General features: G+C 36.4%; 1 protein-coding gene across 1 annotated transcript in view; it reads right to left on the reverse strand.

Moving 5' to 3' along the window:
• The window catches only part of LOC129233779 (arrestin, lateral eye-like), a 40,843-nt gene that overhangs the window by 13,301 nt on the left and 15,541 nt on the right, over window positions 1-12,001 (reverse strand). The window contains exons 2-4 of the mRNA XM_054867756.1: window positions 10,733-10,962; window positions 7,010-7,185; window positions 4,919-5,128 (exon numbers count right to left, since the gene is read on the reverse strand). Of these exons, the coding sequence (XP_054723731.1) occupies window positions 4,919-5,128; window positions 7,010-7,185; window positions 10,733-10,962 (616 nt within the window). The remainder of the gene's footprint in view (window positions 1-4,918; window positions 5,129-7,009; window positions 7,186-10,732; window positions 10,963-12,001) is intronic.

Below are 12,001 nucleotides of genomic sequence, written 5' to 3' on the forward strand. Positions count from 1 at the left end.
AGTTTGTTTTAGTTTTTTCGTCCGCCATTAGACAGTGACTGCAGTGCCCCATATAGTTCGTTGGAGTTGCGAATTGGATTCGTGCAAATTTTCGAATTTCGAATTTTGACGGATTCGAACGTTTTGAGGTGTGCTGAGTCCATTTCGACTATTTTTGGAAAATGTCTGTCTGTCTGTGTGTGTGTATGTGTGTGTGTGTGTGTGTGTCCGTGTGTGTGTCACGTCTGTGTGTGACCAGTTTTTTGTGGCCGCTCTACAGCAAAAACTACCGCATGAAATCATACGAAATTTGGTACACATATGTGCCCCTATGTGAACTTGTGCCCATTGGTTTTTGGCGCGAATTCCTCCAAGGGGGGTGGAGTAATGGGACGTTTTTTGAGTTACGCGTGCTTGCTATTCCTCAGGAAGTAACGGGCGGAATCAGACAAAATTTGGTCCATATGTTGCCATTAACAGGAACAGGTGCTGATTCAATTTTGGTGTCAATAACTCAAACGGGGGTTGAGCTATAGAACGTTTTTTGTCGTCAATTGTGACTGCTGTATCTCAAGAAATAATGAACAGAATGAAAGAAAAATTTATCGGCAAGTAGTCCTTAGTGGGTATAAGAGCTGATTTTATTTTGGTGTCAACAGCTAACTAGTATGTTGTGGCCATCACGAAACTTTCTTCTATATTTTTCTTTTTTTTCTGATCCCTCCCCATGCTTGACGAGGAAGCAATATTCCCAACAAAAACAAAATTTCACATGAAAAAACTTGACGACCATCCCAATGTCTGCATTATTGCAAAAGCAAAGCAAAGAGCGAAAATTGAAAGTTATTTTAAAAGCCTTGCTTGAATTAATTACAAATATTTTATTTGTTAACAAACATAAGATGGCAACAGTTAAAAATTTTAAATCATTGAGATAATATTTCCGATCATTTCCATACAATTAAAATCACGAGAAATACGCAGACGACAATCTATTACGATTTATCTTTCTTATTGTTGCATTAATAAAGCTATTTTTATTCGCAAAAAAAAAAAAAAATCAACACCTCTTGGAGCGATTGGCGTCAAAATTGAACCAAAGCCTGTTTACGTATGGATTCACATATATTCCAAATTTCAACCAGAACGTAGCATTACTTCTTGAGATAGGGTACTCACAATGGAAAAAAAGAACGGGCGATTGCGCTACCACCTTTTTAGCTGTTGACACCAAAATAAAATCAGCTTTTATACCCACTAAGGGCTACTTGCCGATAAATTTTTCTTTCATTCCGTTCATTATTTCTTGAGATACAGCAGTCACAATTGACGACCAAAAAACGTTCTATAGCTCAACCCCCGTTTGAGTTATTGACACCAAAATTGAATCAGCACCTGTTCCTGTTAATGGCAACATATAAACCAAATTTTGTTTGATTCCGCCTGTTACTTTCTGAGGAATAGCAAGCACGCGTAACTCAAAAAACGTCCCATTGCTCCACCCCCCTTGGAGGAATTCGCGCCAAAAACCAATGGGCACAAGTTCACATACGGGCACATACAGTGGCTCCCAAAAGTGTTCGTACACTTTGAAATTTTTTAGTAAAACCAAAATAACTCGAAACTGAATTCGAATATGGAGTCCAATATTTTTTCACATCATTCCTATGTCATTCTAAATACTTTTGTATTTAGAATTTGGTTTTTCCAAAATATTAACGGATCTACTTTTTGAAATGGGTCAGAAAACGAAGAGACAGAGAAATAACACGCCACAAAAGTCATCGTACACTCAAATATTTTTCGAATAAATTCATGATTAAAATTATCATACGCCGTTTTATTAATATTTTTTGCATTGTGTTGACCCTTATAAGTCATTTGGCTTTAATTTTTTGTTTATTTATTTCTTAATATTGTGCTTATTGCTATAAAATCGCTGGTAATCGTAAAAAACCGCAAACACCATTCAAAATTCGAATTTGTTTCCCACTGTTGCGGTAAATTGGTTTGAAATGACTCTAAATTAGTTAATTTATTTGTTTGTATAGTAGAGTTCTTGATAAAATGCTTTAAACAAAGGAATCGGACCGAAAACAAGGTAAGAAAAGGTCAACCGGCAAAGTTGACAAAACGTGATCGGAGATTTCAAGTTGAAAAAATTATAAAAAATACGCATTTGAGTGCTGTAAAAGTTTCTACAGAGCTAAAAGAAAAATTTTGCGTTTAATTTTCACCTAAAATTTTTCACCAAGTTCTCTGATTAGCTGGATTAAATGGGGCCTCTTCCCGCAGAAATTTTCTTGTTCGCACGAAAAACACAAAGCTTACGCTTTTCGTCGCAAAATCAAGGATAAATAAGCTAAAAACGTTTAAGAATTACGTCTTATTTACAGATAAAAATGAATTCAACATTTTTGGTTAAATTGTTGCATAATTGTAAGTAGAAGAAAAATTAGGAAATTAATCTTAAGAACTTAGTTGGATCAGTTAATCAGGACGGTGGAGGTGTTCTAGTGTGAGGGCGCATATCAGCATCAGGACTTGGTAGTTTGGAATTTTTTGATGAAATAATAAATCATACTGTTCCTTTAAATATTTTAAAAACCAATTTTGAACTCTTAACCAAAAATTTGGTTATTGGAAACAACTTTGTTTTTTATGAAGATAACGATATGAAGCACTCGGTTTTCAACGTTCGCGTTTAGTGCCTCAAAAATCGTTCTAAAATTCAGAAAATACCCCCTCAATCTCCAGATTTGAACTTAATGTAACGTATTTAGAGATATCTATAGGCTAGATTACGAAAATACGGCTTTAAAACGAAAATCGAGCTAGAAACAGTAAGACTCGAAGTGTGGTTGAACACTTACTCAGAAATTACGCAAAAAAAAGAAAGAAAAAGAATGAAATCTATTCCCAGACGTTTAAAAGGTGTTATGAATACTGTATGATATTATACTAATTAATAACTTAATAAAAAGTTAGATTATTCAATAATATATAGACATTTTATAAAGTGTACGAAGACTTTTGTGACATAGAATTTCCGGCACTTTTTGGTTTTTGATTTTTTAAAAATTAAGTTTTAATATGTTTTAAAAACTTTTCATGTAGTTTTGTTAAAAATTAATCATAGATCTTATAATTAAATACCTATTCCGAAATATTAATTCTAACCAATGGATTGGGGCCTATTTCGTTGAAAGTCGTAGGTGTACGAAGACTTTTGGGAGCCACTGTATGTGTACCAAATTTCGTTCGATTTCATGCGGTAGTTTTTGCTGTAGAGCGGCCACAAAAAACTGGTCACACACAGACGTGACACACATACATACACACACACATACATACACACACACACACACAGACAGACAGACATTTTCCAAAAATAGTCGAAATGGACTCAGCACACCTCAAAACGTTCGAATCCGTCAAAATTCGAAATTCGAAAATTTGCACGAATCCAATACTTTCTTCTATATATTAGATATAGAAGAAAGTAAAAAGGGGGTAGCGCAATCACCCGTTCTTTTTTTCCATTGTGAGTGCTCTATCTCAAGAAGTAATGCTACGTTCTGGTTGAAATTTGGAACATATGTGAATCCATATGTAAACAGGCTTTGGTTCAATTTTGACGCCAATCGCTCCTAGAGGTGTTGATTTTTTTTTTTTTTTGAATAAAAATAGCTTTATTAATGCAACAATAAGAAAGATAAATCGTAATAGATTGTCGTCTGCGTATTTCTCGTGATTTTAATTGAATGGAAATGATCGGAAATATTATCTCAATGATTTAAAATTTTTAACTGTTGCCATCTTATGTTTGTTAACAAATAAAATATTTGTAATTAATTCAAGCAAGGCTTTTAAAATAACTTTCAATTTTCGCTCTTTGCTTTGCTTTTGCAATAATTCAGACATTGGGATGGTAGTCAAGTTTTTGCATGTGTCATTTTGTTTTCGTTGGGAATATTGCTTCCTCGTCAAGCATGGGGAGGGATCAGAAAAAAAAAAAGAAAAATATAGAAGAAAGTTTCGTGATGGCCACAACATACTAGTTTCGATTTATGACTATGTTGCGTTATTAAGGATCACGAACTCGGATTATTTATTGGACCAATTTTGTAAACAACTCACCACAATACCAGAACTACCGGATTTAACGCAAAGTTTAATGTACTATGGTTCCTGGACTAACAGTCTACTTTGTGAAGTTTTCATTGTGTTAGAATATTTCTTGATTTGCTTGGTAGCTTTAAATCGCTAAGGAATCACCAATGAAAAATACAAAAACACAGATATAGTCGCAGAAAATAGCACGTATTGATAGGTACTCTTTATTTTATTAAAAGTTGGAAAACATTCCTCATTATATTAAAAAAAAAAAAACTTACTATTTTCAATGGGGTTGTTTCCTTTAGTCAAAAGTAGTACTTTTTGTCACTGAAATTGATAAAATAAGCAAAAAAAAAACATGAACCCAGAAAATACTTTTATTTTCCCAACAGTTATTTTTTAATTATTTTTTTTAATGTCCGATTTTTCAAACAAGGCGTGGTCTTGATGACGTCACAAATAATGCTCTTTGGCAAATCTTTCTACCACGTTTCCACGTTATGATAATGAAGAAGTGAATTAAAATTGCGTTCTACACTTGCTATCAACCATATCGTTGCCAATACAAGTGAGTAAAGATGCGAATTAAATATTTTGCTCTGTTAATAGGCAGCATTGAATGGCGTTTCATCATTTGAGATGTCATCGACAGAAGCGTAAAGAGTAAAAACGCACCGATTTAAGTAAGTTTTTAAAAATATTAAATTTAAGCAAATTATTTTAAAAATTGTCAGTTCCTATGTTCTTAAGCATGCTCTTTCAGAAAAAAATACTTTTAAAATTTTGGAAACGACCCCATTATTATTAGAACAATTCTTACCTTATTGTCTTTTTTGAATGGTTGGTGACCACCAGATGAACTGCAATTTTCTCGCCATGGAAATAATATTCTTTGTCCAGAGTGACTTCAAGTTGTAATTTTCCAGGACTCAATACAAATCCCTTAGTGACTAAGGCGCTTGGTTGCCTATTTAGTGGACCTGGGGTGTGGTATTGGAGCTTCCGGATCGCCATGGAAACCGAATTCCTCCTGAAATTATAGTTTGAAATCACGAAAAAATTAAAATGTTGGGTCATTGGCGTTGGATGTTATCTTTTAGCATCCCTATTGATGTCGGTCGATCGCGATCGTCACTAAATGATGCGCAGAAGAGATCTTTCGCATGCCTAGCAGTATGGGTTAAAGCACCATCCTGCATAAAAATCCTGCGCATATACTTTCTTTTTTTCGTGAATACGATAAACCTCCATGACATTTCAAGCATGCGTGTCAAATTTTACCTATTTACATACATTATTCCGTGTATTTTCATTTTTTTTTTCAAATGTAATAAAACAAAAGTTACTACAAAAAAATTGTGAAATACCGTCTGTGGCAGGTCTGCGATCAAGAGACCTCATAGTACCTACAGCCTTGAAATTTGGTAGAAAATTACGTTGAGTACCGTTGGTTTGCATGTCGTTTTTTGAGCAATCACGATTGCTTACTGCTTTCACTTGACTTCTTTTGGCGTCCTATCATTTTATTTTCCCACCGCCACCCTCCGCACCATCACCGTCGACCGGCTCCTCACGATGCTGCTCCTACAGCGAAAGCCCTCTCCAGGTTGCATCCATGTCCTACACACACGCGCATACATACACAACTACACATACACACACAAACATACACACAACTACCCACACATTCATGCCTGCACACAGACACAAACATATGCCTACACACACATACACCTACCCCCCCACACACACACACATACACAAACACGCATGCCTACACACACATACACATACCCCCACACACAAACACACTCGTGATTGCGAAAAGTATAATTTGAATTCAAGGTGTCAAAATTCAATTTTTTTTTTTTTTTTTTGAGCAATCACGATTGCTTATTGTTCTTACTTGACTGTTTTGATGTCCTTTGATTTTATTTTCCCATCACCACCCTCTGCAGCATCACCGTCGACGGGCTCCTCACGATGCTGCTCCTATAGCGAAAGTCGTCTCCAGGTTGCATCCATGTCCCACATACACAAACACATACACACATGCATACATACAGACACCTACACATACACACACAAAAAAACACACACATACACACACATACATACATACACCTACACATACGCACACACAAAAACATTCACACACACATAATCACAACTACCCACACACTTATGCCAGCAGACAGACACAAACACACATGCCTACACACACATACACATACCCCTTACACACAAACACACATACCCCCACACACAAACACACATACACACACGCCTACATACACACACTCGTGATTGCGAAATACATAATTTGAATTCAAGATGTCAAAATTCAAATCATTTTTTTTTTTAAATTTTGAATTAGTTTTTTTGTAATTATTTTTTAAAGCTATTATTTCACTTTAATTGGCCAGTGAAGAGAGAAAAGAATTCCCCCACACCCCTCAATATTCTATATCACTAGAAAAAGCTTTTTTTTTCTACATAAGATTGATCTCGTGCTAATTTTCTCAATTAATTAGAACAGCAGATGTAAGGTTTTTTATTTTAGATAAAGTCGTCAACTGAACTCAATTCAACCATGGAACTAAAGCACAAAATGTTAGTAGAGGCCATAAGTTTGAAAACTACTTTTCAAACGTACAAAATTGCCATTTTGCAATGCTCACTAGCCCGTTAGCACCTATGGTTGTGCAAGTTGGTACAAGTTAGTTTGGAAATCGGGAAAGGAGTGCTCTTCAAAGAGCGGTTTTTTTCTCTAAATAACTCTATTATGCGTGTTCCCATCAACTTCTTTTTGTCTTCGGGTGAGAGCAGGATTTTTATATTGTTCCTTTTCTAACTACAACAGCACTGTTCCGTGCCATTTACACATCGTAATAATAGGTATCCCATTTACCTGTGCGGTTTCTCTTCTTTGTTTTCGGCCACAAACAACTTGAGCTCATATTCAACGCCAAGAGGGGCACCCGTGTCTTCGTTACCAGCCTGCAGCGTGACAGAGGCAGGCGCATTCTCGGGAAGATCAAGAGTGAAAGGAATGGCCTGCTCTCCCAGCTTTCTGACCAACTTATCCTAAAGAATAATTTCATCTGAAGACACAGAAGTGGCATGGTTGTGAAAGAAAAATATGACAAGAACTAATACTAAACTGTATAAGCAGTTAATTACCGCCATTAAGCCAGGGCTAAAGCAGGACTGCACGCAATATACCGACAGTATATAGATGCCTCACTTGCCAAATTGATTAACTCCATAAAACAAAAATAAACGAGCTGATGTGTGCATCACATGACTTCCTTTTACTCCAGTTTAATGTCATTTCCCCATTATTGGCAATTTTAACGTCATTCAATTGTTTACTCTCTAAATATCACCAACAGTGGCCAAATTGAAACCAGATTTAAAATAAAAAAAAATCGCCAAATTTGTCGCCAAGTTTGCGAAAAAACTTGGCGACTAGAAAACTGGCGATATAACGTCACGTGTCCGACAAATTATAACACAACTTGAGTTTACATCGAAATTAACAATGTTTTCCCCCTAAAAAGATGCAAAAGACCCGCTTTGAAACATCTGAATGCAACCAAAAGGGAAGGTGCACAACTAGACCCCACTAGGAGTCTACGTACCTAATTTCAACTCTCTAGGACGTACCGTTTTTGAGTTACGCGAGATACATACACACATACGCACATACATACGTACATACGGATGTCACGAGAAAACTCGTTGCAATTAACTCGGGGTTCGTCAAAATGGATATTTCGGATGTCTGTATGTTCCTAGACATATATCCACGTGTGATCGGGTCAAAAAAAAAAAAAAAAATCAACATTCATTTGGGGGTGAGAAAAATGGAAATTAAGGCCGATTTTTGAGTGAAATTTTTTGCGCGAATACAATACTTCCTTTTTTGTAAAAGGAAGTAAAAATTATTCAACTATTTGCTGTGCTTTCTGGAAGTCTGAATAATGCATTTATGTGTTTATGAAATTCCAATAAATACTTTTTTTATGATCTCTTTGAAGAACAAAAGTAGTATTTATTTTATTTGGTTAAAAATTTAATTTTCATTTAAATAATATTTTTGTTTGGATTTTTTCCCCAGTTAAGAATCACATCATCCTACAATAGTAGTGTAAAAATATTATGAACATCTGATTATGAATGGGATGCTTCACTTGTCAAATCGACTAACTCCATGAAACAAAAAGTAGAGAAAAGTTATGAAGAAGATGGTATTAGTCATAGGAGTAAATAGACCCTTGTGTTACACTTTCTGCCATCACATGGTCAGAAATGTACTGAACCAAAACATTAATATGAATTCTCGTGATAAGCATTGATAAAGTACGATTATAGCAGAAATGAAGATTTTTTTAAAAAGGGGAGTTAATCGATTTGGCGATTGAGGCATTCATGTCTCGGACGATGCATATACCGTGGCAGTCTCTGGATGTGATAACCGGGCTGTCGGTATATTACATGTAGTTCTGGGGTTTTAGTTCTGGCTTAATTGGCGGTAACTTATTGCATGTACCCAAGCTTTGCCTTCAATTTGCGAGTTGAACAGCGAGATGTCTGTGGATTCTCGCTGGAGAGATAAATTTACTTTATCTACCAGTTTGTTGGCAAGCCGAGCTTTAATAGGCGCGTTTCCATGGACAGTGGACAGTATTCTTCTGACGTCACTGCGGGTAAAAACCGGAACTGCAGTGCATTGTGGGAGCTGTAGCAGACGAAAATCCGGTACTACAGCGTATAATAACACTTGCATTTATGCGGCTTATAAACTCTTCTTTCTATTTAAAAATGAGAGGTTTTTTAAGCTTTTAACAAAGAAACGTTGTAAAAGAATGATGAACGATTCACTTTAATACGATATACTCTCTTTATTATCGTGCTTTCATAGGTTTAAGCCTCTTTGGTTCCTCTTCAGAAACATGGTGAAAACTCGAATTCTCGTTTTACTTTTCCCTTTTCTCGGCATTTTTCATGCAGTCATAAGTCTGTATAAGCCCTAAGCATGTTCATGATGCGTATGAAGTCCAGTAATCATTAAATAAAACAAGGTTTTTTAGCACACACTGCGCAGTTGGTCAAAATACCCGCAGACGGTCAACTGATGGGACCGTTGCAACCCCGCAAATAATCTGCTTTTCCCCGCTTTCCGGTTATTTGCTGGGAAAATGTGGATTTTTTTCCCTCCTGCTTCCTTCTGGAGTAAATGCGGAGTTTTTACCCAGAATTCATTATGCGAAACAAGTTCGTCTACTTGCTGAGTGTAGCCGGTAAGGATACTGAGTAAAAACCGCTTTCTCTGGTACAATGGATAACCTCTTTTAATATGTAAACGGATAATTTTTCAACCGGTTTCTTTTCGGAGTCGGAGCGGTTATTTGTGAGGTACAAAAGTGTGTTGTGAACGTGGCTAATGAGATGACAGCTGCTCCCGGTCCCGTTATTTACTATTCCAGACTGAAGAGTTCGTAACAAGGACGAAACTGCAGTCTCTGGATGGGATAACTGTGCTGTCGGTATATTGCATGTAATATCAAACTGTGCGAAGCATACGTTCTCGAACACACTAAAGCACAATGCGTAATTCACACATCGTCCGCACACCACTTTAGCGGACGTACTTTAAAGGTTTCAAAACATTGAATTTCTGAATCGCAAATGAAACGAAATTGAATTTCTAAAACGCAATTCTAGACTACCTCTATCACATGAAAAAGAAAGGACCAGGTTCGGGACCTCCTTGGTTAATTCTCTGTACTTGAGTTGTTATAAATAAAAATGTGGCACCCCCCCCTAAGAAGGGGTAAATCAGATACGCAGTAAGAGGTAAAGGGGAAAAAAGCAATCGTCCCCTCTTTGAATAATTTCTGGATCCCTCCATGACTCTTTCCACAAGAAAACGCGGTAAACACACAAAAAATGGTGCGTAGTTTAGCCATCTATGATAATTAAGTTTAATAATAGTTTGTCCTACCTATTTTTATGAGAATTGCACTCAGACAGGCAATGGAAAAGAACACGAGATACAAGAATACCCGAATCAAATACGGGTATATGCAAATTCACCGGTAACTTTTGCCCGGATGAGATACGGGCAAATCCGTTAAGTGGTTGAATCATAATCGGTTCTTTCGTTTAGCAGCTACGATGTCACAGACAGACACACAGATAGACCACCATCAGTTGAGCCCCGAACTTAAATTTTTGGTGTGGAGGAAGTTCTCTTTTCCAAATAGAACTCTAAATTTTGCCGAATGATGATATATTTGTCGAACCGTCAGACAAAATTTGCTAAATTATCGTAATTTTTCCGAATTGTCAGACAAAATTTGGTAAATTATGATAATTTTTCCGAATCGTCAGACAAATTTTTCCGAATGAGGATAATTATGTCGAATCGTCGTGACAAAATTTGGTAAATTATGATAATTTTGCCGAATCGTCAGGCAAAATTTGCCGAATGATGATAAATTTGCTGAATTGTCAGACAAAATTTACTAAACAAGGAAATTTTTGGAAGGTTGCAGTGACTCCTCATAACCTCCCAACGGGGTGCCCCTGGACCCCATATACAGTATATCTGAATTCCTATACTTACCTGAAGTTCTGATTTTTCTGTTTCCTGGTCTGGAGGGAAAATCTGGTCTAGGGTCAAATAGAGTTGTCGACTGAAGTGAAGACCCATGACCTCGTCCTGTTCACGTCCATAACGGAATGTGGTGACCACCTGGCCGTAGACCTTCCGGTCCCGCAGGTAGTCCTGGTCCACCAATATCACCCCCTCAACTGGTTCCACCGAATCTCCATAATCTCCGAAGTCCCGTTTGCCTGAGAAAACATAAAGAAGAAGAATGATTTGTGCTTCATTTTGAGAGATAACTACTCTTCAGAATATGAACTTTTCATGGTGTTCCAAAAATATCGATCCATTTCCGCAAAAACACTATGCTTCGTTCACGGGAAAGATAGACTGGATAAACAAAGAATTGCGCCATTTGGAGACGCGAATCGCGTGTTTGGCTTGCACAACAAAAAAATTGGTGCCAAGCAGACGGCGAATGCGAGAATCCTTTTAGTTAACTTTTTTTTTTTTTTTCATTCCAGAGAAGATCCCGAAAAGTGGGCATGGCGGCAACCTGTTTGTTTACTTTCGGTCTATCTTTTCCGTAAACGGAGTCTAATGTATTTATTTCTTGCAAGTTTGAAGAAGGGTCATTCCATACAGATTCAACGGATGAGTGCGCTCGACCATTTTTAATTTTTTTGGAACTCATATCCCAAAAAGATGCATATGAATGATGGTTAAAACCACTTTTATTTTTTCTCTAACCTTAACCCTTGATTTTTTTAGAGGTCATCAAAAGTCATTATCGTAGTCAAAAATGGGACTTTTAGACCTTTGCATTTTGGCCCAAATCTATTTGAATAACAATCATGGCAGAACATTTTACATTTTGATGTTAAAGTTCATAAGATAATAGTCTCACACACTGAGTTATTTAGCTGTAACTTAATAATTAAAATAATGGCAGCAGGCCAAAGTTCAAGGTCAAATGTAAAATTTTTACTCATTTCAAAGGGTCATAACTCGCTTAGGGGATAAAAACACAAAGTGAAATATGGCAAAAGCTAATCACTGGAGTCACACTAATGAAAAAATATAGCTGTAATTGTGTGTTTGTTTACCCTTTATAGATTACAGCCTCTCAAAGATCAGAAAATTGAGAAAAATGACATTTTTAGACCCCTGTAAACCAAAATGGGATGGAATTAAAAACGAAATTTCTTAGCCAATTGAATATTCCATTCAAGTACTATACATGTTATATATATTGTTTTGTTTATTTGGTTTTTAAAAAAGATATAG

The sequence above is a fragment of the Uloborus diversus genome, unplaced genomic scaffold (genome assembly GCF_026930045.1).
Source record: "Uloborus diversus isolate 005 unplaced genomic scaffold, Udiv.v.3.1 scaffold_714, whole genome shotgun sequence".
Classification (NCBI taxonomy): Eukaryota; Metazoa; Arthropoda; class Arachnida; order Araneae; family Uloboridae; genus Uloborus; species Uloborus diversus.